General features: G+C 43.7%; 1 protein-coding gene across 5 annotated transcripts; it reads left to right on the top strand.

The window, feature by feature from the left end:
* Positions 1–24,495, top strand: PPM1K (protein phosphatase, Mg2+/Mn2+ dependent 1K). 5 transcript variants are annotated; one of them, XM_014600438.3, is made up of 8 exons: positions 4–114; positions 474–563; positions 1,317–1,832; positions 3,579–3,679; positions 15,034–15,199; positions 15,751–15,895; positions 17,788–17,922; positions 18,328–24,495. In XM_014600438.3, exons 3-8 carry the CDS (start codon positions 1,396–1,398, stop codon positions 18,457–18,459), a joined length of 1,116 nt encoding a protein of 371 aa, XP_014455924.1. In that variant the 5' UTR covers positions 4–114; positions 474–563; positions 1,317–1,395; the 3' UTR covers positions 18,460–24,495. The 5 variants fall into 5 exon arrangements, with proteins under 5 accessions (XP_019343669.1, XP_014455933.1, XP_014455924.1 ...); XM_014600423.3 differs by having other exon boundaries at positions 440–563; XM_019488123.2 differs by lacking the exon at positions 4–114 and adding an exon at positions 157–342 and having other exon boundaries at positions 440–563.
* Positions 24,496–27,840: the final 3,345 nt, after the last annotated feature.

Below are 27,840 nucleotides of genomic sequence, written 5' to 3'. Positions count from 1 at the left end.
CCTGGCCCCGCCCCGGAAGAGGCTGCGCCGCGCGCTGTTGCGGGCTCGGCTGCGCGGGCGGCGGCGGGGCCGGGCTGGTGGAGCTGGGCAGAGGTCAGCGCCCGGAGTCTGTAGGTCAGTGCCGGCGTCCGCGCCTCGGGGGTCGGGGCTGCGCTTCCAGCCTGCGCGGCCCGAACGGGACTGGGGGGGGGTTGCCGGCCCTGAGCTAGAATAATACTGAAGGGATGGGGCGAGAGAGAGAAGAATGCATCCCGGCAGCACGGTGCAGTCTGACTCTGAAGTGTCTGTGTTGTTTAAAATCTGAAGCTGTCAGTGACAATGACCATCTTCATCAGCTTTACCGTATGTCCCTATTAATCTGTGCTACAGCTTCATTTATTTGCTACAAATCACCCATCAGCACGTTTGAAAGTCATGGTTCTTGCTGTTATTTATACAGATAAGAAGAATAAGCTGATGTTTTGCCTCACTAGGACTTGTGCTGAAGGGCAGCTAGAAAGGTTACTTCCCTTGCCATTTGCAGCCGAAAGCAAGTCGACTTCAGGAGAGCGCTTTGCACAACGGTTTGTACCAAATGACTGACTGCTTATAACGTTTCTATGGATCATAGGTTTTTGCAAGCACCAAGCTTTTGTCCAGCAGCCTTTAAAATAAGTTTGTGCTTCTCCCTGAACTGAATTTTTCAAACCACAGATAACCCCCCCCAAACAAACGGAACGTACAAAGCTGTAACAGGAGACATTACTAGAACACTGTAGCAACCAGCCAAAATGACAGTCTCTCCCATGTAAATCCATTGCTTTTGTTTAAAAGATTAAATTTTGTCAGAACCAGGCATCACACCCCTTATGTATCAGAAACTAGATCAAATGGAGAATTCCTGGAACTCCTTCTCCTTAAGATGGTGTCATTCTAGTCTAATATATTTTACTTCCTCAGAGAGAGTGCTAGTTTTTTCTAAACTGCCTGAAGAAGTGCGTTTATAATATGGTCACCTTACTTGTTTATTACAGAAGTTTTACTGAACAATAATGTTGTTAGTAGTAAAATTCATTTTATTACAACCACTAAGTCTGGTTACTAGCAAGGAGAAATGCATCATGCAGTTCTTTTTTCAGTCTATCTGCAGGATTAGATATTTGATCCCAAGTTGAGGCTGGTCTAACATAAGATTATTTCTTAGTGAATCATGCAGATGGTTCTTTATGGTTGCCTCTAGGTAATTCAGTGCACGATGGTTGACCTCAGAGTAGGGAAATGTTTCCTGGATGACGTCACTTAAATTCCCTTTTCTATATTTTTTGTTCCATGCCCAGTTTTCGTATTGTTTTTGAAGACATTCCAGCCACCCAGTGTCAATCTTTTATTCACGACAAAGATCTGCGGAACTGAGTTATGTCAACAGTTGCTTTGATTACTGTGGTGAGAAATGGAGGTTGTCAAGTGAGGAGAGTGCTGCTGATGCCCCGCCTTTTGCAAGACAGCAAGTACGTGACTGCTGTGCGCCACAGTTCTACGACGCAACGCAGGACTTCCCGCTTTGACCCTGATGGCAGTGGGCGGCCCACCACGTGGGACTCCTTTGGTATCTGGGACAACCGGATTGATGAGCCCATCCTTCTCCCACCAAGCATAAAATATGGGAAGCCCATTCCCAAGGTCAGCCTGGCCAATGTGGGCTGTGCCACTCAGATTGGCAAGCGGAAGGTGAACGAGGACCGCTTCAATTATGCTGAGCTGACTGACAGCGTCCTGTATTTTGCGGTGTATGATGGGCATGGCGGGGCAGCTGCAGCTGATTTCTGTGATAAGTACATGAAGAAGTATATTGAGTACGTATGTAGGGTTCTGAGGTTTGGCTTTACTATTGGTTGTATTAGTTGCACCTAGTCTATAGAGCTGGAAAGGACCTCCTTAATTACAAAGTCTAGATAGGGGTTGCCCATGATAACCCTATCCTGTAGGATTATAGGAATCCTAGGAGGGCTCCCATTGTGTTAGGGACTGTACAAATACATAGTAAAGCACAATTCCTGCCGTGGAAAGCTTCCAGGTAAAAACAGACAAAAGAAAGGAACATTTGCAAGAGGTAAGGAAGATAAATAATATGATCATCCCTGCTTCTAGAGACTAGGACCTAAGCCCATGCTTGGCAATGAGAACTGCAAGTTGTCACACAAGGGTAGTTTTGATTATTGACATGGGAATCCTGCTGGATCTTCTCTGTAAAGAGCCTTGCTGCTGCTTGCACATCTTGCTTTTGAGAGCTGGGAAGGATGCTGTGGTACCAGAGTAGTTGCAGAGGTTAGACATGGCCAGGAAAAGCAGTTCCTTTATGCTTGAAAAAGAAAGGTCCTTTAGACACTCTTAGTACAGGAAACCCTCACTATTTGCAGGTTTGACATTTGCAGTTTCAGATATTCACAAATGCTGAATCTGCATTTTAAATACACTTTATGCATTTACAAGAGCTCCTCAGGAGCTCCATGCTTACCGCTGCCGGGCTGCTGCTGCTGCTGCCGGAGCTGTGCCCCCCCCCCAGCTGCCGGGGGCTCTGTGTTCATGAACGCAGTGCCTTATTCATGGATTTCACCATTTGCGGGTGATATGAGAACGTGTCGCCTGTATTATTGGGGTAGATGGCATCCTTTTCTCTCCCTTCTTCTTCTTTACCTGGGGGAGCCTCTCTCCCTGTGCAGAGATCCAGCATGAGACTAAAGAAGATCTCATGCCAATTCCCTGTAGAAGAGGGAATCTCACAGAGCAGACCCTATCCAAAACCGTTGAATTAACGGGGGCATTTTAGGTGCTCGCCACCATCCAGGATTGGGGCTCCAAAGAGCACATAAGTTGCACACATGATCTGTAAAGACCAGGTCAGTGGTTAGGCCACTGGAGCCAAGGGTATAGCCCAAACCACAGGCTGAGTCAGGGTTCAGGAGTTGAAGACTGAATTACTAAAGTCGTGTAGAGCTCCCAAAGGCCAGAGTCCAGGGACAGAGCCAAGCAGGGTGAGAAGCTAAGAAACTAGAAAGCACAGGTTCCAGGGGACTTGCCACCTTCATGTACAACTGTTGTCTGGCCTGCAGTCTGCTTCTACAGGCAGATTTAAATGGAGAGGCTGATCCCCCCCAACAGCTACTCAGGAGGTCCTAACAGTGGCTAGCTGGATCATGAACTGTGGTAGTGCTGCTAGTTGCAGCCCTGGGCAGATGCAGCCAACTAGGCAATAAGCCCAAGTGCAGTTACCTGTTGGGGCACCTGACAGAGTGCTCAGAATTAAGGGCACTTGATACTGTACATGTTCCAGAAGAGGCTCATCATGTAGTCTAGGTGGCTTAAATTAAGGCTGTCCATGTTCTGAGTAGTGCAGAGTGTTCTGACAGGTAAGAATTGCCATGGCTGGGTGTTAACTTCCATTCAGGTTGAAGGGCAATAGTTCGTTAATGGTTTTATACCAATCTGTCACAATAATATAATGCGAGTCAGCATCTGAGAAGACAATTCTGTGAAAGATAGTGATTTAGACAATGCTGTGCTTGAGGAAAGAGTTGAAATTCCCTTTATTTTGTTTCCAGAGAATTTCTTCCTCAGGAGGAGAACTTGGAGATTGTGTTGACCAAAGCTTTTCTAGAAATAGACAAAGCATTTGCAAGACACGCTCACTTATCTGTCGATGGTAGGTAAAGCAACTGTTTTTCTTTGCCGGCGTGTGGAAATGGCTTTCTATGTAACTGCTAAATTGTTTTTGTTTTAAGACTTTTTGAAATGTGCTTGATGCTAGGAAGCAATGTTATGTAATCAAAGTTTTTCTTGGAGTATTTCATGCAAACAAGACAAGCAACTTCAATCATGCTTGAACACATTACTAGGAAATGGTTTGAAAAAATCCTAAATCTTGGGAATGGATACAAAGCTGAATTCTTGCAAAATATTCACTGATGTTACCTTAGAGGGCTACCTAATACAACCAATAGAACATTTACCAAATTTAATATACCTCCAGAGAGTTGAAATTCAACAAGGATAAAAACTATCTTAATACTAGATGAGAGAGAATGCTAGTACTTACTGTGGCTTTTAGAAAAAAATAACATCCAAGCTTCCCTTCTTGGCATTGCTGTGGCAGTTGAGTAAAAAAAATGATGCTTAGATTAGTAAGATAAGGAATTAAATGTAGCTTTGTCTGCCAGTGAGAGAGTCAAAGTGAAAACACATGGTCTGTCCCAGATTTTTAGTTGTGGTAAAATTGGCTGTAAGCCTGTTTTGCACTTCCACCATCCTGGGCTGGCTGTGTCAGGTTATTCCAGTATATGCTTATGCTGATTGCTGACGGCCTGCAAGGTTGTTTTTAAGTAGCTGGGGCTTGCAATAACACAGGGAAACTGGTCATAAACTGTGGATGTGGTAGGAGCCATAGAGCTGGTCCTCCCCCACCATAGTGCTCTGTAAGAGTGTGTTGCTAATCAGACTGCCAGACCAGGTTGCACTCCTGGTGTGTAATACCTCCAGCACAACTGTGGACTGGGCCAGTGGTTTGAAAAGCTTTGCAAGTAAAGATAAACAGAGCATTTAGTGGGAGATGATATGCTTCTAAACACACAGTAAAAATAGGCAATCTGATTTGAATGGAAGGGGTTTCTTATGTTAAGTAAAAATGCCAAAACATGCATTTTGCTTTAGACTCCAAATATTTCCCTCTAGAGTGTTAATAACCCACAGTAGCACTGAGGTTTTTTTTTAACCTGGCTTTTAAAACAAGCTAAGCTGCATAGAATTGGATCTGACATTTTAGCAACTTCTTTTTGGTTTTAACAAATTCATGTTGAGGACTGAGATGAAGACCCCAGTCTCCCATTTGAATCTTCCATTTATTGTGCTGGACTGAAACACAGCAGCACTTGGAAGTCTATCTTATATTCATCTAATTAGTCCTATATGACTTGAATGGGTCACCCTGAAAGCTCCAGTTCAGGAAAATATTTCAGTCCTATTAAGAAGGTGTATAAGTGCTTTTCTGAATTGAAGCTGAAAAGCACGTTTCATTTATAACCACATACATCTTTATGGTATTTGCAAGACTCTTCCTAAAAAGGAGCTGACTGTCCCATTTAAATGGAATTTCTTTGTGTTTCGGAGCATCTCTGTGAAGAGAGGCACATCATAACAAGGAAAATATTGTTGCTTAAAACACTGTTTTGATACATTGAAAGTGGCTGTTGATTTACAGCCACAAAGGATTCTAACATCTCAAATCTATTTTATTGGGCGATGCATGGTTAAGTCACTCTTCCCCTTTTTGAATAGTTCCCTAAAACTGGTTAGAAATCTGAGAGGTGCCAGTAAAATTTTCAGAACAGCTAAACAAGTTACGGGATGTTGGATAAAGTGTTCTCACTAGTCCAGCTCAAGGAGATATGAAAATTAAACTGACAATTCAGTTTTCATGAGTAACACCACACTTAGCGCCCTGTAAAAAAATATTATGAGGAAAGAGCATCAAGAGATGCTTCATTCTGTAAGGTACAGAGTGCTTCTCTAGAGAGGTAGAGTGTCCTCTTGTAGGAATTAGTAAGTGCTGAAAGTGTTTGGCACACTTTTGTATATTGACTAGTCTCTGAAATCATGCCATAAAGGCATGAAATGGGACATACAGACACAAACAAGTAGTGGTTTATCAGCATAATTCATTTAGCATGTATAGTGTTGAAATTTGAAATTTTTGAGACTTCTTTCTTTTAAGAAGTTGAATAAAATTGAACTGCTTTTTTGCATGTATCCTTATCAGAAGCCTACTTCTGTACTGTTACAATTTGTTAGCAGAGCTGTTTGTAATTTTTGGCTATTCTAGATGTGATTGAGTCAGAAGTGAAAGTTTTATTGAAACCAGTGGTCCTGGAACACTGAATGTTTCTGATAACGTAAGGAGACCCAGGTGGTGTCTTCCTAATTAAATTCTGCCTCATCCTGGGAATTGGAAAGCAATACTCCAATTAATTGGTCAATGACCATCTCTGCTGATTCTTTGAGGTCTTGGTTTATACATAACTACAGTGGATATTAAGGATTACTTGGGTCTTAATGCTAATACCTGCAAACAAGGCAATGCGATTAAGTTTCTGCATAAATGTAAGCAGAAACAAGACCTCACTGAGTGAGCTAAAGCTGTAGATAATTTGGGGAAGACAGTTTGGGAATGTTGCTATGTAAGTGGCCATTAACAGAGCTTAAAATGTGGGTTTTGTTGTAGGAACTGTGGCCTTTATTTGAAAGCTAAACACTTTTTTGTTTGTTTTTACAACCCCTCCCTCAAAATAAAATTACCCTTTACATAGCTCAAATATTTTAAAAACACATGAACTAGTGGTTATTTCAAGCTCCAAATATAAAATTTCATAGATTCATAGATGTAGGGTCGGAAGGGACCTTGCAGATCTTCTAGTCCGACCCCCCTGCCGTGGGCAGGAGAGAAAACTGGGCTCAAATGACCTCAGCCAGGTAAATATCGAGTCTCCTCTTAAAGACCCCCAGGGTAGGAGCCATCACCACTTCCCTTGGAAGTTGGTTCCAGATCCTAGCTGCCCTGACTGTGAAGTAGTGCCTTCTAATGTCTAGTCTAAACCTACTCTAGCAACTTACAGCCGTTATTCCTTGTTACTCCGGGGGGCACTCGGGGAAACAAGGTCTCTCCCAAACCCCGCTGGTCTCCCTTAGTAAGTTTATAGATGGCCACCAGGTCCCCCCTCAGCCTTCTCTTGTGAAGGCTGAATAGGTTAAGGTGCCGTAGCCTCTCCTCATAGGGTCTGCCCTGCTGTCCCCGGATCATGCTAGTGGCCTTCCTTTGGACCCTCTCAATGCTGTCCACATCCCTCCTGAAGTGTGGTGCCCAGAACTGGACGCAGTACTCCAGCTGCGGCCTGACCAGTGTCGCGTAGAGGGGGAGGATCACCACCTTGGCCCTGTTTGTGATGCATCTGTGGAAGCAGGACAAGGTACGGTTAGCCCTGCTGACCGTGTTCTCTCATTGTCGGCCCATGTTCATCTTGGAGTCAATAATTGCCCTATCAGACTTAAGGGCGGCAGTGTCTCTTGCATTAGACCTGGCATAACTGGTGTTATAGGTTCTTTGGAAACCTAGGAATTGCCAGAATGGATCAAATGTAAAGGCCCTTTAGTCCCATATCCTGTTATAAGGAGGCATACAGCACCCCAGCGTTCACAAGAAAGTGTAGAGCTCCATGGAAAACAGATATAGGATATTCTATCTTCTACATGTTCCATAACTTTGTTTAGAGATTAGCTTAATGCCTTAATGTGAGGTTTACCATCTCTGAAAAAATATGAATGTACAAAATGTTATAGCCCTGGACATACATTGCTGTCCACTTAGGCCAGGGACAGACCTTCAAAAAGCCTGAGCCTAAATTGATTCAATCTTTGCAGGTTAGTCTAACCTGCCTAGGTTGAATGAATTTGTAATTACACAGACATATAGGCACATTGCCTGCAGTTGCTCAGGCCAGGAGTTGGGGGGGGCATTAGAGCATGCCCCCAGATGCAGGGAAACTGTGCTGTGGAAGGGTGTGGCCAGCCCGGGCAGTAGCCTTGGCTTAATTCCCCCCTCCTTGTCCCATCGGCAGGGACCTGAGCTGGGTTTGCCGGGCGCTCCCCACTTGCTGCTGCAGTGGTGGAATCAGGCGCGGTTAGACATCGGCCAGCATGACCCCTGAGGCAGAGGGGGATTATTCCCCTCTCTATCCCCCCTGCCCCGGGGGGACCACAGTAGGGTCTGCCCACCCTGACCACCGCTGCCCACTCCCTGCTTGAGGCAAGCGGTGGTCAGGGTGGGCAGACCCTACTAAGCCCTCTTCTGCCCCCTCTGCTGAACGCCAGAGGGAGGGGGAATAATCCCTCTCCCTGTCCCCTGCCTAAGGGGCCCTGCCAGCCGATGTCGGGCTGCACCCCTGCCAGGCTGTTGCAGCAGCGAGGGGGCATGGCTCTTGATGGGGGCAGCAGCTCCTGTCACAGCGTCGGGGAGCACAAGCCCCTTCCCAGCAGGGGCCACACTAGAGGGGACAGAGCTGTGGCGGACTGTGCATGACAGCACTGGAGCTTGGAGGAGGCCAGAGCCCCACCAGTCTGCGGCAGTTTTCCCTGCCCCACAGCGTGCCTATCCCCTCCCCCCCGCCGGAAAGGGGCTCACACTCCCTGACATCATGGCAGGGGCTGCTGCCCCTGTCAAGAGCCCTGCCCCATCGCCACTGCACCATCCTGGCGGGGACGCAGCCAGACGCCGGGTGGCAGGGCCCCTTAAGCGGTGGGCATCGAGGGAGGTTATTCCCCCTCCCTGTCCCCTGGCATCCAGTGGAGGGGGCAGGAGGTGGCTTATTCTGCTGCTTGCCCCAGGGAGCAAGTGGTGGCAGTAATTGTGGTGGGCAGACCTGGCTGCAGTCCCCTGGGGGCAGTGGGGGTAGAGGCGGGGAATAATGCCCCTCCCTGCCACCTCTGCCTTGGGCCATGCCAGCCAGTGTCTAGCTGTGCCCATCCCTGCCACTGCAGCAGCGAGGGGGGAGCACCCGGCAGACCCAGGGAGGAAGAAATTAAACCCCTCTCTGACCAATTCAGCCAAGGCTACTGCCTGGGCTGGCCACACTTCCACTGCTGGAGCAGCCAGCATGGAGAAGTGCAGGTCCATACTAGTAGGACAGGGGAGGGAAGGGGGGAATAAACTTTTTCCCTGCTCCCTTCCAGGGCCAGTGTCTGGCTAGACCCTTGCACCCTTGCCTGTCCCTGCTCTGGCTGGGGAGCAGAGGTGTGGGGCCAGCCCTGCTCGGCTGGAGCAGAGAGCATGGTGGGATGCTGGGGGACTCTGGTTTAACTTAAATCAGCAAGGGGTCTGGGACAGACATTGCATAAACGGATTTGAGCTCAATCAGTTAAGTCTGATACTACATTCAACCAGGTTTATCTCAAACCAGTTTGGGCCATTTTGAAACTGGTTTATGTGCACTGAACATCTGTTTTGTTACAGGTTTAAACTGGTTTCTGATCACTTAAACTGGTTTATGTATAATGGCTATCCCTAGCCTTCATGTCCAGTCCTTTCCTGAATCTTGTTAAGTTTTTGGCCTTTTTAAAGTTTCAGTTCTGAGCAAGAGGTTTATTAGAAATTTTCATAATAGATTCCTTATCCTAGTAATTTGGATCATGAGCCATATTCCCTACAACCATGCTCATCTTCAAAGCTCTGCTAAATTGTGGTCTGTTTCATAAGTGTGTGTGTGTGTGTGTGTAAATAAAAGTTCAAGCTATATTTTTCCATGGCTGAATAAATATGTAAATATTTTGAACAACTGAAGCAGCACCAGTTACCTTCCTAATGATGGCTTTTTTATTTTGGCCTTCATGATAAACTTGAAACAAAAGAAAGGTAACAGAAAAACACTTGATTACCCAAGGGCATTTGTTAACGAAGTCAGACAACCTCACCCTCAATCTTGCACGTGGAAGCCACATATGTATTGAATAGCAATGGATTCAGGCCTGTGTGTCACGTTAAGCACACACTTAACATGCTGAGGTAAATCAAAGCATAACTCTGGAGAAGTGTCTGCACAATGGGCAGCCACCACTGAATTAAGACAACAGTTATATTAAATGACCCACTGCTACTGCAAAACATACCCTTGGTGGACAGCTATGGTGCACTTAAATGTTTTGCTGTTTTGGGGCCAGAAGGCTCATGCCATTTGGAGGAGATGACCATTGGACGGGGGGTGACACATCATTAGCAGTTGATATATGCTTCCTGGGATTAACATAATGCAACAGGCACAGAAAAGAGAAGCTTGAGCTTTCAAGCTGTATCTGTGAGCCATCCTCCTAGTTTACCTTGCAGGAAACTGTGCTATTTAAAAAAGAAAGAAAAAAAAGAGCCCCACACTGCTTTGCTGTCAGCCATAGAAGCATGTGATGTTTTAGAGATGGATGCAGGATCTTGCAGCTCTGCCTGTCCTACTGCTCTGCCCTAGTCTGTCTAGTCTGGTGGCAGGGAAGGTCTTCCTGCCTGAGGAACCTAGAATGAGCATGCAAGGGAAAACCCTTCATTATAGGTCATGACTTACTCTGATAATAGTGCATATTAAACAGAAAACACTTATGACCTGCTTTAGCTGAGAATCGCCATCTTTGGTGCTGCTACTGCTTCAGGCCTTTAAAGGCCTGATCCAAAATCCACTGAAGCCAGCAGGGATCTTTTTTGGAAACTTCAGTGCTCATTGTATCAGACTTTAATCACATTGGCCATTTGCTTCTGGAATAGCCACCTCATTAAATGTTGGTTGGCCGGTGGGGGTGTGTGTGTGTGCGCGTGCGCGCGCGTTGTATAGGCACTCCTGGAATCTTAATGCCGAACAAATAGTTAAGCTAATTTTTAAAGAATGTCTAAAATACTGAATCAGTCTTTTTTTTTTTTATGTTGCCATTCTAAAACATGACATATTTTTCCTTTTTAATATGTTAACCTGCAACACTGAGGAAAAGAGAGAGCTGCAGAAATGTGTGCCTTTTCATAAAGCCAATATAAAACATTTGCTTTTTTGTAAAATCCCATTAAGAAGATACCCAATACAAATATTCTCCTCTGTGTATTTATGCATGTCTATTTATCTGTGGGTCACAATGAGCCATGGAATCTCTATCCAGTGGCTTTAAAATTGCCTGTGTTTAGTTGGCAGTTACTCTGAGCCTTTTTGTTTTAGAAACAAGCTCTCTAAATTGATCCATATACTGTAGTTAAAAGTTATGTCAGATTCTCTGGCTTACCCATATAAGATGGCTGGGCATTTGCCAATGATTTCTCTTTGGTCAAGAAAACTTGCTACAGGGTTGAAGCTGTAACAGAGATGTAGTGAAGTTGTAGGGTTGGGGGGGAAATACCTGAGCAAAACAAATTGGAAACATATGAGACCACAGATGTGTATAGATTTAACGTGACTGAGCCAGGTTAAATTGGACATGATTCATTATCACAGGACTTTTCTATTCTAGCATGCCCCAAGTGAAAAAGCAGAACAGGCAAAACCAAAGTGAAAACTTCCCTGTGTTTTGCAGCTCTTACTGTGTCACCCCCAGTGTTGTAAGTTGGTTTTGTTTGAACAAAATCCCTGGGTGAATTTCCTATTTGCCTCTGTGTACGTGTTATTTATGGCAGACACTGTACCGGGTCAGCAGCTCTAGAACTGGAGGCCCTGGACACTGTATGCTGGGCTTCAGTGGAAAGAGAGATCTGCTTAATTTTGTCCCAGGTGAAGGAGTCCGGCGGTTCCTAGCCTGGACTACTGGAAGGTTCCCACATCCTCTTTGTCACATTAGTTGAGATGACTTGCAGTAAAAATTGTCCAGTGAGTGTTAAGAACCTATTGAATGATCTTAGTTTTATAGTGATATTGTTAGGAAAAAAAATGAAAATGTTTTTATTTTTAAATGTTAAAGCCAAATATGTGCAGATGCAATAGCATCTTATCTTGCTAATTAAATCTGAAGCAAGAATAATAAAGCAGTAGAAATTTAATGAATTCATCATTTCTAAATTTTGGAACTGTGCCCGTCACTGAAATAATATGAAGCATCTTTTGTACAGGAAGGGCCACATTACTCCTCCTTCCCAACTGATTACTGCCTTGCTTCATGAGTGGTTCATTAGATCCAAATTGACCCCAGGGAGGGGAGTATAAACCACACATTTTTCTAAATGATGATGTTCAGCTTTTTTTCTGGCTGCCAACATTTGTAAAGGGAGCCTATTGCTATAGTAGCTACTTCAACCCATACAGCTTGTATAACTGGCTTCTCAGGGCCATCCATGGAATTGGTGATGGCAGCTGCTTTGACTTAAAATATTTGGGTCATGTGTTATTGCACTTTAAAAATTCAAGTCTGACTTCACCTTTAAAAAGTTGTAGAGGAATTTGGAAATTATTCATCCCGCTTTAGTCTGTGGCTTCTGCTCTGTAACTTGTTCACAGACTGATATTTGGCAATACAGTTCCAGAAGCAAGGAATGAACTGAGAGGCTTATGACAGCTCCTCATTCATTTTAATTCCTTAGTTAAACATGCATATCTTGAATTACAAGTAGCTTTATTTAGGCTTTTTCATTTCACTTGGTTTAACTGTCTAGTTAAAACAGGTATTTTACTGGCTGTGCTAAGATTTCTAATTGTGGTGCTACATTTTAGTAGCTTTGTAGCATGTTTTAATGCAAGGCTGAACCACACTAATCTGTACTTAGTCTGGAACAAAACAGAAGCTGGAAATGCTTTGCTAAAAAGCCAAATGCTACACGTGAATTACTGGTTGGGTGTGAGGAAGGAAAAATTGGGGTTTTGCATCATTTGTGCCTCAAGCACAACATTTACCAGAGGCCCAATGTAAATGAAGCTGGAGTTGATTGAGAATTGAGTGACTAACACTTCTGAAGCCTATAAGTAGGGAATTACTGAATTCGCAATTGCGTAATTTAAGTGGAAAATGTGAATCCAGGCAGGATCTGTGAAAAATGGCAGGCTCTGTGGTTTTGGCAGGCTTGCAGCGAAAAAAACCAAAACACCCCCCACCCCCCAAAATAAACCTGGCAAGGGTTGGAAGCCCTGCAGCCGGGGGCAGGGGGTGTGCAGGCAGGTCTGCTCGCAGCAGGAGGTGCGAAGGCTGCAGGCAGCTATGGCCTGCAGCCTCCATGCCCTCCTGCTGAGAGCAGCCCTGTCCTCATCCCCCCTCCACTTGCCCCCTACCATGCTCCAAGACTACATGGCTTCTTGCCTTTTTCTTTGCTTGCTGGTAAGTTGGGGGTGGGGGGGGAAATCTTTTTGAGTTTTTTTAGTGAGCCTGCCAAAATCACAGAGCCTGCCACTTGGGGATGGCCTGAAAACACAGCTTAATTACCCTGATTAAGCCTGGGGAAGTCATTTAATCCATGTTTAAAACACATGGATTAATAGCTTCCTTGGGCTTAATTACTCTGATTAAGCTGTGGTTTCAGGCTATATGGCAATCAGAGGCATCGGGTGACCCTGCTGCACTCAGCCTGCAGAAATGGTGGCCGGCCCCCGGATCCATCCGTGAAATCAGCTGGCTGTCTCATTGGAGTTCGGTAGACCCCTACCTTTAAGTCACTAAAGGCTTATTCAGCCAAAAGATGTCATCACAGTAATAATGCCTGTTTTAAATAGAAAAGGTTTAGTTTAGAAGGGTTTTTTTTTTCTTTTGTGGTTTTCTTTATTTTAAATCATAAACTTCCATTATTTTCATTTCACAACAAGGCTCAATGCATCTTTAAAGCTTTGTCTGGCTCCTCCCAAGCTCTTCACAAGCCTGGTTTTCAGGGGTGCTAAACAGCCACCAGCTTAGCGGGTGTTGTTGTTAAGACCTCCAAGTGCTCAGCACCTCTGAGAAGCAGACTGTAGCAATTGATTCTGGTGCCTGTTGTACATCTGCAGCTCCCATTTGGCAACCAGAACTGTAATAATCAGATCCAGAGTGATTTGGTGGATCAACTATTAACAAAACAGCAGGGCCAGATACTAGCCACTAACATGATCCCTTTGTTCAGGTCTTATGCCCCAACTGGGTAAATGGGGCTGTCCCAGCACGATGAAACCCCTGAGTGGCAAAAAGCTGGCATTGTTAGCTCCTTGCAGGTCCCCTCCCATTTCTCTGACTCACTGGAGAAGTCCTCAGGTTGTGCTGGAAGAGAAAACAGGCACAGTCAAGATTCGGGTCCATATTTTTATAAGAGGAGGTGGTAGTTGCAGAAAACCCATTTATTTACTTCTAATTTGGAAAGAGGAATATACTTGGGGATTCTGGCTTTCAGCTTGAACCAAAACCAACTGCAGAAATGTTTCCTGATTTTAAAGACTAACTACTGGAAAAAAAACCCAGAATACAGCAAGGTCCCTAGGGAGGCTCTCAACCAAATTAACATCTGTTCTACACTCCAGGCTCTCTTCCTACACAGGCTTTCCTCTGCCATTGCTTGTAGCATGCTAAGCAGCTCTCACTGTGGTAGTTGCAGGCACTGTGGGAACAGAGTGTGTTAGCAGTAAAAATCTGTTCCTTTCACTTTGGGTAGTTACACCATTGGTACTTAGACAGCCTCTGCTTGAACTGGTGTCAGAGCAATTCATTCAGATCTTCAAAAAAGGACTTTCCTTGGTACATAAAAGCACAGAGGTGGACTGAAACTAGAATCCAGACTCCCTAAGTACAGTTGTATTTAATCCTTTTTGGTTCCAAAAACAAAAAAGGGACTGTGTTGCCCGATGGTGAAGGGGAGGGGGAAGAGGACAGTGGAAGGCCTGCCTACTACTCTACTGCACATGAGATCAGTAACTTACATCTGCATTCAGTGCTACCAGCAATGCAGGTGACAGACTGATTAGTAGCATTTCCTGCTGCATTGTACTAGTATGGATTACCACACAGGGCATGAGGCAAAGCTGAATCAGGACTAAAATATCTGACACTTACACATATCTGGCATCTGAAGGTGCTGGAGCAGGGGAGTAGAGGGATGTAAAGGATTTCTTTTTTTGGAGCAGGCACCAAAACTATTTAATAGCATTGTTGAAACACCCCCTTGACCTACAGGAGGAGGGGCCCTTTATACTTGCAGTGGGGTTTATCCTTACTGATGTCCCTGTGTGCTGCAGCTAGGGGGCAATATCCCAATACTTTAAACCAAGCACAGATAATCTCTTTGCTTCATAGCTAAGGAGGAGCCATTCTTTCCTGACACTTACTTGCATGGAGCCATGTTGTTACCAAAAATGCCTTTTCCCCTGCCCCACTACATGCATGTTTCTGTTTGCTGTACAATATTTCCATAGCTTTAGTTTAAACTTAAATCAGGTGACTCACCAATATATTAGATCACATGTATTTTTGACAGTTAAGACTTTTGTTCTGTTATAAACACATCGGCAAAACTTCCAGACCTCTTTAATTCCCTTTTTCTTTATGTGATGTTTATAGCAACCTTGCTGAATGCTGGGACCACTGCAACAGTGGCCCTACTGCGAGATGGTATTGAACTGGTTGTGGCCAGTGTTGGAGACAGTCGGGCACTCTTGTGTCGAAAGGGAAAGGCTGTGAAGCTCACCATTGACCATACTCCAGAAAGGAAGGATGAGAAGGAAAGGTATATCTTAGTTGTGCTAATAACTTTGTGGGGTAGCCCAGGTCAAACTCTGTTTACACTGTCCTGCAGCTCTGGTAGAGTCAATGGAACGAGCATGAATGGCGTGTGCCACCAGCGGCTGGTGGGGCACGACTGTGCTGGTGGTGGTGAGCAGGGAGCTCTCGCAGACGCCGCTGGCACTGTCAGCAGGGGCTGGGTAGGGGGGTGGCGGTAACCACCCACAAGCGCCGGTGGCAGCCAGCGGTGATCATGGTCCGCCCACAGACGCCATGCTGGCAGTGGGGTGGTGAATGGCAACTGCCCACAGGTGCTGCCGAAAGTGTACCCCCTACGCGTCACCTCTGGGAATGAGGTCAGTTCACAGGGTCTGGGTTATAGCACTACACAGCTTGAAAAGCCTGCCTGAACACAAATCCCTATGATGCTCTCGAGGTGGGAATGTACTCCCCTGTCTAGAGACACAAGCAGTTGGGGAGAAAATGCATACCTGAAGGCCATGATGGTTTGAACCTGGTTCACACTGACCTCCCTCTCTCTTGTGTTTTGTACAGGATAAAGAAATGTGGTGGCTTCATAGCCTGGAATAGTTTGGGACAACCCCACGTGAACGGGAGGCTTGCAATGACACGTAGTATAGGGGACCTGGATCTGAAGAGCAGTGGAGTGATAGCACAGCCAGAAACTAAGAGGATTCAGGTAAAAGCTGTGGTTAACAGAGAAATTAACAATATCGTTAATGGGAAACCTGAGTGTTAGAACCCAACTCCATGCAGCGCCCAACATCTAGGGAGACAACAGTCCAATTGCCCATGGATCCTGTTACTCATTAGCCAGAGCAAGCAGGGAGCAAACACCAGCATACATTGCTTGCAACAGCTTTATTCAGAATGGAGACAGCTTTGGACTAGCTTCCAAAAAACCAACAACCAGGGAGCCGCACGGAACAACATTTTTTTTCCCCTACATTTATACACTTTGGTTTATGCTCATTACCATTTATTCCACCCTGTCCCTCCTTCTGTTCCACCCATTTCTTCTCCCATCACAAGCTCTGCCTGTTTACTGTTTGCTTCATTAGCATGGAATTACCTAGGCAGTTTACTCATTTACATGCCTCTGTGTTATGAGTGCATGTCTAAGACCTTGACTTCTCTTCTTCAGTCAATGGGTGGACTTTGATTAAAACCTGGAGGCTGCTTCACCAATCACCATTCGCCTTTTCACATATGTTCATCTCAGTTGCATGTTATCTTCTACATTCCAATCTGTTTTTCTGTCTCGGATTGCACCACCTTCCACATTCCTAAAACGTCACCTCATTCACAGCACGCAGGCTCGCTGCTGTTTCCTCAGAAAATGGTTGACACAGTTAAGATGGTTACTTAATATAAGCAACTGGTTGGCTTAGCTATCATTCTGCCTTGTGGTCAGCAGCTCTGCTAGGCCACAGGTCATGCCTTTATTCAGCTGTAAATCCAGTGCTCCCCAAGATCCAAATATTGTCACCCTAACACTGAGCAGTAGGATCATGTGATGAACACAGCATGTTGTGCAGCAGTGAAACACACTTGGAATCCAGAAGTCAAGTTTATATCTCAATGAGAGTGTAAATTGGGAGTAATTCCCTGGAAGTCATTCCAGACTGACTAGTGTGTCACTAGTGTAACAGTGTAGTCTGGCACCAATAATAAATGCTGACATGGAGGAGTGTTTATCTTAAATAGCATGGCTTAAGTGAGGAGCAAAATAAAACTTGACAAGCATTGCTTAAATATAATGAGGTTTTATTTTGGGAAAAGGGGAATGGGATGGGGTATAGTGTTCAATAGATTCTCTGCAATTCAAGCTGAAACTAGTTACATATTGAAGAAAAGGTATCTGAACAGGGGGAATTAATATGCTAATTTACACCGCTCAGTCCTTAGTTTAAATCACATAGGAAAGCAGCAAATGTATGCATGTACATGTAAGCATGAGTGTAAGAGAGTGCATTTTATTAGGGCTTCATGATGGTTCAACATATGAAGAAAACTTGTTAAATTCTCAAAAATAAACAGTTTCCCTGCCCTGCCATTTTTCCATTGCCACCTAATTAATCTTCCCACAAGATGGTGAGAGCGCCAGGACATGAGGAAGGGCACATTTGAGGTAGATCTACTTAGGAGTTGGGAGGGCAGGAGCTAGAAAACACTTCTCTATTAGGTAGTAGATCCAAGAAAGTGAACAGAGGTGATCATAAAGATCCTATCAGGTTTTAAAACCTACAATAACTTGAGGATTTTTTTGTTTACTGGGTAATATTAATGTGCTTGGCTTTTTGGTCTGTTTATGTAGCTTGGGTCAAGAGTTACTACTGTGAACTGGAGCACCTTCAAATTTATTTACCTTATGTTTTGATTATGACCATATTGAATCATTAGTGTGTTGGTACATTAACCATAGTTCTATAGTTTGGATTCTTCTAGGTGATGGCCATGCAGAAGTGGAAGAGGATACAACACAAGATCTATTGTAATAAGATAAAATGTAGCAGTGTTCTACCTTGCAGAGATTGATTTTTATGATGTATGTTGTGTCCCCAATTCTAGTTGCATCATGCAGGTGATAGCTTTCTGGTCCTTACTACAGATGGCATTAACTTCACAGTGAACAGTCAAGAGATATGTGACTTAATTAACCAGTGCCATGATCCTGCTGAAGCAGCCCTTGTTGTTACTGAGCAGGTAACGTAACATACCTTTGGCCACACCAGTGCCTTGTTGATGAGGCAGAGTCATAATGCCATTTAGCAATGTGGAATTACTGAACATGCTTAGACAGATCAGGTAATTGGTGCAAATTGAAGTGGGATTAAGTGTTCAAGAGCCTTGCCTTGTTCTGTGGTTTTGTTTGTACTCTTAAATACAGAATGAAAAGGGCCATGGTTCAGCTGAGCATTGGGTTTTTACACATCTGGGTGGAGCTCTTGGCAGAACTCACTCAGTGAATTTGCTCTGCCTCAGACTAGAGCCAAAGGTTCAGGACACAAGGCAACTTTGGCTTTCCTTTACAAAAGTCCTTTTTGACGTGGCAGAGGAATAGAGCTTTGGAAGAGTCAAGTGCTGAAAATGGTTCATTTCTAACTTCAGGCAATACAGTACGGGACTGAAGATAACAGCACCTCTGTCATCGTGCCGTTTGGAGCCTGGGGGAAGTACAAAAACGCTGAGGTCAACTTCTCCTTCAGCCGTAGCTTTGCCTCGAGTGGGAGGTGGGCATGAGAACCCACTGAAGTTATTCTTTTCCATGTAGTGGCCCGTATGCAGCAAGATACAGGAGAACACATCCATGTCTAGGTTGTGTCTTGTCCACCTCTCTTTCCCAGAATTGTACACAATATGAGACTTATGACTTACTGCTTCCAGGTTAGGAAACAAGCTCTTGTCATTTACATTTTACCACTTTTTATTTATTTTGGCCAGACTTCAGGCAGCTGTTTGTGTTTCTGCTCCTAGGAGATGTGTAGCTTGTGTCTCCCTGTTCACAAATGACTAGATGCTAGGCTTTCACATGTTAAATGCTTCCTGCCCAATGTGTGTTTGTACTGACTGCTGTATTTAGTGTCCCTGGTTATTTAGCAGCTGTAAAGGACTGGCATGATATATTCTGAGCCATGTGCTCTTCGCTTTGCGCGACAGATGAGCAGATGCACAACAATTATGAGAAGATGAAAGTCTTCCATTGGTATAGAGGCACCAAAAGTTCCTCTGTGCTTCAGGAGAAGCATGTGAAAAATAGTGGCATAGCTGTGAGAAAAGAGTCAGGAAGCAGCTCTTCTGTGCCAATATGTCCCAAACAGTAGAATAAGCTTTTCCCCAAAGTCCACATAAGTTAATTCTGGTCTGTAGAAAACTACCCCTTGACTTCCGTGCACTGTGACCTTTTGAGTCTAAATGCATGTGCAGGCCAGGAGCCAGTGATGACATGGCAACTTAGGTGTAATGTGGGACAGACCTAATGTCTGTGCCATCCCTACCATCCTCTCTTTGGCCAGTGGGTGATTTGAAGACCGTATTACACCCCTGTAGCAGTGGCATTGAAAGGAATAGGTGGCAGATCTGCAGGAGAGCAAAAACTGAACGTTTTTTCAAACCCAGAGACAACATAAGCTTGGATTCCTTTTTCCTAAAGGAAGTAATTTCAGTCTATTTCATTTTCTAATAGAGAGCAGGGTGGGGAGATTTTTCACTTTTCTGAAAGAAAATAAAGGTATGAGGGCTTTTCAGCTCTCTGGGACAGGATCTAGTCAGTTAATCCTTTCTTCTGTGCCAGCTAACTGGTCACTAGATGCTTTTAGATGCATAAAGTAGACTTTCCCCTTTTCAGTTTTTTGGAATCTTTGGATTTGCTCAGGGCCTTGTCACATGTTCACTTGCAACAGTTGGAAATCATTAGTAACCTGTTAAAGTTAGTACCTGTTAAGAGCGAACCTTCACTGAAAGGGAACAACTTGACAATGCCTTGAGAGCACTTAACACATGCTAAAAACTGCTTTCATTTTAACTGTACTTAGTAAGTATTAAGTTGAACATGTGACATCACACTCAGATTCCCAAAATGAAGTGTAACTGGGGGGAGGGGGACATGTAGGGGTATGTCTTTAAGCAAAGAGTGCCCCTTTTTCTTATCCCTGTTTTTAAGGTGGAAGAAGAAACTATAGGAGTCTGCAGTAGATTAGGCACAAAGGGCCAAATCTGCAGCTGGCTCAAACTTTCAAAATTCCCATTGACTTCAGTGAAACTGCAGTCATGTACACCAACTGAAGATCTGGCCTAAAGTGCCCTGTTCTGGTCTCAATCAGCTTCACTGATATGCACCCCTCCCCCTTCCCACCACTGTAAAAACAGTGTAATTAAAGGCAGGCAGGGAAAAACTGGCATCTTCTCAATAGTTTTGCTATGATATTTTTCATGCTATTAAACTGTTTCTGGCAAGAAAGGTTTTAAAATTGAACGGTCACCTTATACTAAGGGAGAGCATTGCTGAGTTGCCCGGTGAGACACTTACTACAATGTGAACTGTGGGTCTCTGTCACTTTTAATTTTTCCTATGCCAGATGTATGAAGGCCTATGACCATGCTCTGGGCAGGCATACTTAGTATTGCTCTGAAAGCATCTACAGCTTTGCATAGGGAGAATGCCCTGGTCTTGTCTCATTACTCAATGTATTATATGGTGTACATCATATGTATATTGGTTTTACAAGTGTGTGAAACAATACTTGTAAATATATATTGTATCCAATGCTATTTCCTATGTCACTGTCACAGGTCTAGTAAAATTATAAGCCCTCTGTTTCATATATTCAGAAGGTTTGCAGTTAATCTTAATCCAAAGGAAAATGTTTGGTTTTCCAAAGTTGTGAGCCCAGTTTTGCTTCCCTGAAGCAGAAGAGACATTTTCAGTGGCTATCAGTGGAGTAGGAGCAGGGGCTCGTTTGGAACAAGCGTCTCTCTGGGTTAACTATATTTGTAGTACTGTTGGGAGAAATCTCCTTATTTTGAGCCCTGAGGGTGACATCCTGACACTACTGAAGTCAATGGAAATGTTGCCATTGATTTCAGCAAGGTCAGAATTTCATCCCTGGTCTTTATTAGCACTTCTAGAAAATGGATACACTAAAATGCATAGTCTGAGAGTGAGGCTTTAGAAATGGCATGTGTGTATGAGAGAGAGACTACTAACTGTAGAGCCCTACTAAAGATGTTTATTGTATGTTATGGATACATAATATGCATATAGAGAGCATCTTTATGTGTATGCCACTATCCTAAACGCACAGCATATATTGATTACTGCCTTGTGAATGTGCTGATGTGGTGAGGAAGGGACTAAATGCTACAGTGGGCAGTTCTGTTAGCCTCGTTCCCCAAAGCAAATATGGCTTTGGTGAGAATCTACTTAATCTCTAGTGAATATCTGACCACATGCCAAAACCCTCCTTGTACTGGGCAGTGGTTTTGGCATCAAGTGATAGACTCTCACTAGCAGAAGTCTAGCGCAAAATTTGTGGACAAAGCGCATTGACACTTCGTCCTTCATTTTTATCCTCTGGCCCATTAGCCATAGATCTGGTCTGAAGATATCACAAAGACTTAGGAATTTAGTGGTGCACACCCATTTATTTTTATATGTTAAATCTTTTTTGTAAGTGTTTAAAGTTTGAATAGTATTAGACATTTTCCAGACTGAGCCCATCCTATTAAATCACTGGTGGGTAGTGAGAAATTCTGCACTTCAAGTGCTGGAATAAAAAAGCATGGTAACTCAAAGAGTATCTTGGGGATGGGTTTAAGTTTGCCCTCTGGAATGCAAGTTTGTGGTCTAATTGTGTTCCCTACATTTTACTACATCTCTTTCCCATGTCCTATCACTGAATATTGTAGAGAATTAGATATTTTTGCATTTCTGTTGGTTGGTGCTCCTCTGAGACCAATAATTTGTGGGTTTTTTCTTATGTTAGAAAGGAGATAGGAAAGAAGGGAAATGATGAAACTGCAGAACAGTACGAGTTGAAGATAAAGGGCTCCCATTGACCATTTCTTACAGAGCAACAAAGGAACATTTAATGCCATAGAAGGGCAGCAAATTTAAAACTAATAGAAGGAAATATTTGTTAAAACAAATACACAGTTTGTCTGTGGAACTCCTTAGATGTATTTGAAGACAAAGGCTTAATAGGATTTCAAAAGGGTTAGGCACATTATAGATAGAAATTTCACAGTTGTATTAGCTGGGAGTGTATTTATACAATATATACAGATCTACATATGCATAATAAGGAATATCAGCACTCAAGACTTTGAAGCACAAGTCAATTACTGACTGACAGGTGTTAGGAAGAAACTTTTTCTGTGGACAGGTAATTGCATAACTGCCCACCATGGAGTTTTTGCCACCGTCTTCTGAAGCATAGAGTTACTGTTGGTACAAAATACTGGACTGAAATGTCCTATGGGTCTGAATTGGTATGGGAATTACTACGTCCTCATTTAAGAACAGAGTTCTGGAGATACCATGCTGCATTGTAGCCTTCCTTCATGCACCTAATGTAAGCAGTTTACTGAAGTCAGACCGCAGCTTACAAAGCACTTGATTAAAAGTGCATGGCATTTTTTTTGTGGTCACTCATCTTATTATGCTTCTTCCTCAGGTATTCATAGCTATTGCCCCTCTTTTGCACCACACTCACGCTTTTCCCCTATCATACATTGGCCTGATGGAATTAAAGCATTTATGCCAAGGCTTCCTTTTCTCAAATGGGTCAAACCAGACTGGTGCTACTAGGGTGTTGGCTTTGCATTTTGTCATTTGGAACTAGCTGCCAAATCAGCAGAATAATTTTATTCTTGTGCCTTTCCAGTTTTGGGGCTGTTCAGAATCCAAACACTCCAACCCAGTAAACGCATTGTAATTGTGGAAAATGTTTGTTTTTTAAGTATCTTGCTGGGGGCGTGGAAAATGAAGCCGTTACATTACAGCCATGTTGGAGGGGTGAACACAGTGTCTTCCAACTACATGTAGGGATCAGTTTAGCAGCTCCCTTCCAGCTTTCAGCTACCTAAGCAGCTTACATGGAACATCAAGGTTTTCAAGTCAGAATCCACATCTTTGACTTTGAAGCAGCTTTGTTTAAGGGAGGGGGAAAAAAAGAAGCACATTCTAACAAGTTTATCAGCTTCTGAACAGAAAAGCCTGTTTTAAGCCCTGAGGGACCAGAAAAACTCAATTGCCTGTTTGAGGGGATCTTTTAAAACTTAGGATCGAATTTGATCTGAAAACTGTGAAGATTAAAGAGGTCTGTTATGGTGGCAGTTGTTTACTTATAGCACAGTATTTATTATATGTACTGGAATTTATTCTGAACTTCTTATAAGTAAAATCTGCTTTATTTTCCCCTTAGTATGTATCTGTTTATACCAATGGGTAGGACACTATCCTTGAATTACAAACCAAACTATTTTCAAAGTGACCTGCCTGCCCAAAAACTCTTTAGTTCTTTACTGCTTTTTCACAGCTAGATTCTGTTACCCTTTTTCCATGGTAAATAGTTCTTCCTTCGCAGGAAGTCCCACTGAAAGCCATAGGTCTGCACATTGGAGTGAGGTGTTCCTCAGTGTGAATAAGAGTATCCTAAGATGGATGGCCCTTAAGATTCAGAAAGGCTGCTTCAGGGTCTTTAAAATTACTTGCCAGTTGATTTATTGATACTAGAAAAATAAGGGGGGAACAATTTGCCTCACTTCCCTCCTATTGCTAGAAGACCTGAGAAGTGAAGATACACAAAACTGTAACATAAGCTATGGCTCCCTTTCTCCCGTAGCTGAGGTACAAGAGGCTGAGTTCTGGATAGGGACCTGCATGGATTCCCTATCAATTGCAGTCTCTGAATATAGAGGGGAAGTGTCTTTCTAAAACATATGCTATAACTCCAACAAATTGTGGGCTTAACATGAACTTTATCAGGGAAGGTTCTGGGGCCTGCACTATGCAAGAGGCCAAGATGGATTATCACAACAGCCCCTTCTGGCCTGAAAAAAATCTATGGATGTGTGAACAGACATGCATGATATGACTGACAACAGCAGAGCAAAACAAATAATTATAAAAAAAAAAAGAAACTACTGCTTATTACATTTTTGGAGTAAATGAACAATGGGAAGAAAGCCTGGTCCTACTGAAGAACTCCCACATATTTCATTGGGAGTCAGGATAATCTTTGTGTTCCTAGATGGAAGTGCTATATTTAAAGGCTTTTGAACATTTCCAGTTAATAGAGAACCAGCAAAAAATCGATAGCAACAAAATGGAATCACCAAAATAATTTCCTTTTTATAAACTCACTTTGGCACTCTTAGAGTGATAGGTCATTTGTCCAACTAGGTGAATGTACTGTAATATAGACAACTTTTCGTGTTCCTTGGGTCTGAAGCTACTGTACCTCAAAACTGAGGTAGCTCAAGCTGTCCTCTTTTATCCAGTGTATTCAGTGCTTACAGTTTTGCATGTCATAAGTTTATACATAACAGAAGTGCAATTGTGTATATTTGCTACATGGTTTGCCTTAGGACCTATGGTTTAATGTTTCATATTTGGTGCAATCAATGTCCACAATTCATTTACTACTTGATTTGAAATGAGTGTACTGGGGTTTTTTTTTTTTAATGTTTGTCTTTATTGAAGTACCTATACAATGTGAGCAGGCTAAAGACTGTACTGGAATGCTTAAAAGATCTTTAATAAAGTTTTAGCATCAATAGCTGTCTGGGTTTGTTTGTTTTTCCCCCTTCTAATATCTCACATGAACCAGTGGAATTATTCACAGCTTAACCAGCTTCATGACCCTAATGTCAGTCACCCAGCAGTTTTCAGTGCATGGGTTTTTCCATGTGTAGACTAATTCTGCAATGGATAGTGCAGAGATGGGTTTGTACCCACCCACCACTGCACACAAGTCATTGAGTGCAGCAGCCTGCTAACTTGCTCTTCATTGCTTAATTGGGGCCATATGTTGGTTCTTGGATGGTTTATATGAATTTCTCAATCTGTTACTCATTTTAGTATTGTCTTATTTTACATTCTGATGTCTTGCAAAAGCAGTAAATGGGGAAGGGAGAGGTAAAGGAAAACTAAAAATTCCCTCTTTTTCCTGCAAGACTTTCTGCATTGAAAAGAAACTGACTTCATCTGGAGATCTGAAGCAGCCTGGAGTACTTAAGTGTTTGGTTTCAAACACTTTTTTAGATTCAAAGCTTTCTAGCAACAAAATATATTACAGTTCAGGACTGTAATTCCCATGCAGAGTTCAATATCTGCTGCCTTCATAATTTTTGTTTAATTTTGACTTGCGGAGACTCATCTGCCTGGACTGAAGCCTCTTTTCTCCAACCCCCAAGGAGGAAAAGCCTTAACTTCTGTAGAGCTCTGACAGTTTATTCCAATTGTACAAATTCCCCTCCATGTCAAGCGTAACCTCAGCTTAATTTTACCACTTGTTTATTACTAGCTTAACTTTAAAAAGCTGAACTGCTCAGGAGCTGCATGGTCCTTAACTGTTATGTGCTGAGGGGGCTAAATAGTATAATCTCCAATCATTTTGGTGCATTCTTCAGACCAGGCTAGCTTTTTCTTCACTGGCCTCCACTTGCACTTTCACAGTAGTTAGGAAATGGCTGCTAAGTTATTCTGTAATCAGAGCATTTGTCCTTTAATGAATATCACTCTGATCCACTGGTTTCTTTATGCCCCCAGGAAGAAAAGAGAGTGGCTGTGTTCCAACACCAATGAGTTATTTCCCTAGTTGGTTCAATTGCTTGCATGAGTCTTGGTAAAAGTTCATTAGAAGGATTTTGGGATAGAAGCCAAGGTAAAAAAATTCCTGGCTCTAATATTGCATTCAAGAAGTTGTGTCCCTTATAAGGGATTGTATCCTTTTCCAAACAGCCTGTGTAACAGGGCTACCCTGCACCACAGTGGAAAGAGACCCTCATCTTGCGTGTAGGGCAGTATGCCAAAGGTTCTGCTGGGCAGGTGGTGCATGGGACTGGCTAAAAATAAAGTTCCTCACTGCAACTGAGCAGAAGCACACATACATAGAGGTGCAAATATGGACATGTATTGCCATGCCATAACATGGTTACAAATTTAGAATCAACACATATGTGAGAACACCTGCCACTCTCCTGATCTTATTTCCTGGTGATGGGCTGAGGAAAGGGTTCAGTCTCAGCTTTCTGAACCTTTCTGTAGCTTCCCCTAAAAAAACAGTTACTCTTGGGAGTGTTAGCATGGTGCCTCCTTTGGGGAAACACATTTAAGAGGAATTATCTCTACCCCCTTGCATTAAAATGTTGTTCCTGAGAGGGTGGATCATGTGCAATTCATGTGCCAGAATTTTCTGCACCAAAAGTTCAGACTCTTTAAAGCGCTCCTTGGTGCACATCTACGTATGCACCCTGGTCAGGAGCAAACCGAGCCTGACAGCAGCCCAGTCCAAGGCTGCTCCTGCCAGGCTCTTCCCCCCTGCAGCAGCCCAGGGGAGCTCCAGGCTCCCCAGGTCCCAGCCCCAGGCTGGTAGGGGGCATAGGGGATAAGCCCTGAGTTCTAGAGCAGGGGCGGGCAAAATGCAGCCCGGGGGCCAGATGTGTCCTGCCTGGCCATTCTATCTGGCCTGTGGGGCCCCTAAAAAAAATTAGAAAATTAGTATTTATCTACCCCTGGCTGCCTATCATGTGGCCCTCGATGGCTTGCCAAAACTCAGTAAGCGGGCCTCCGCCCAAAATAATTGCCCACCCCTGCTCTAGAGGGTCAGGGGAAGCTGTCCCAGACAGGTCCTGATCTGAATATGGAGATCATGTGCCTGGCAGGCAGCTGCCTGGCAGCTTGGACAGCTCTGTCAGCCATGTGGAGATTGGGACAAGTCCCGATTTGGCCAAGTCGGGAGAACTCTCCCTGCCCTCTGTAGCCCCCTGCTCCCTAGGCTGACTGGGATCAGTTTGCTCCTGGTTGGTGTCTACACGTGCAGTATGGCACATTAGTTAATGAGCTATTTTTCTACTAAGTATCTACAATTAGTAGATACCTGTAAATACAATTTTCTAGTAATTGTATCTACAGGTACTAAGAAACAGCACATTAGACAAATATACTGTGCAGTAATTGCTGTGCACGTATGGATGGGGACACTTTACTGTCCATTAGAGTAGTTTACTGTGCAGTAAAGCATCTCATGTAGGTGCACACAGAAAAAAATGACAGACTGGAAAATGTTTCCTAAAGTCCCCCTGTTGCACACTGAGGTCCTAGGGCCTCTGACTAGCCCTGTTTTTGCCCCTTACCTTCTTTTTTTCTTAGACGTGGCAGTAGCCAATAGCTTGGCATTTAGGTTTCCTAGCTGTGGCAAGCCAATAACTTTCTTAGACATGTCAAAAACAACAGCTTGTTTTTTTCCTCAGATCAAAAGCCTCATAAATCTCAATGCTACAGGCCTCACCAGGAGCACTGTTTTGGCAGGCTGCATTCATCCCTAAGTGCTCCCACCCAAACCAGTGGCAGTTTTAACATTCAGGGATACCTGAACTGATCCTGGTTCTTCCTTGTGCAGTATATTTGTGGGTTAGAATTCTCCCAGACTTAAACTCCATGCAACCTCACTAATTCCATGGAGTACATATGGGCCAAGTGAGCAGTAATCCTGTTCCTACACTCCAAATGATTTGCAAAGCCATTAGTTCTTGGAGAACAGCCACCCTGTCCTCATTATCTGAGCTCCCTCACATCCTCCATTTTACTTAGATTGGGCATATCTACACATGCATTTACTCTGGGCTAAGTTTACTTTGGAGTAAACGACTCTGAAGTAAGCACTTTCAGACCAGTGTCTACACATACGAGGATTAGGAAGAAGATTTGCTGCTCTTTGCACCTAGTTTCCTGCAGTCCTGCAATGGACCTATGCTGCCACTAGGGGGAGCTTGGAGGGAGCACAGGGCCAGGAGACAGCTTTTGGGGCAGGTGTAATGTTCTGCTGCTGGGATGAGGACAATGTTCCCTGCCCAGCTATGTGATTACAGAGCTGGGCGTGGGGAACCGACTGGGGAGCT

The sequence above is a fragment of the Alligator mississippiensis genome, chromosome 2, assembly GCF_030867095.1.
Source record: "Alligator mississippiensis isolate rAllMis1 chromosome 2, rAllMis1, whole genome shotgun sequence".
Classification (NCBI taxonomy): Eukaryota; Metazoa; Chordata; order Crocodylia; family Alligatoridae; genus Alligator; species Alligator mississippiensis.
The sequence above is the reverse complement of the archived record's forward strand: the minus strand, read 5'-3'. Positions and strand labels throughout refer to the sequence as shown.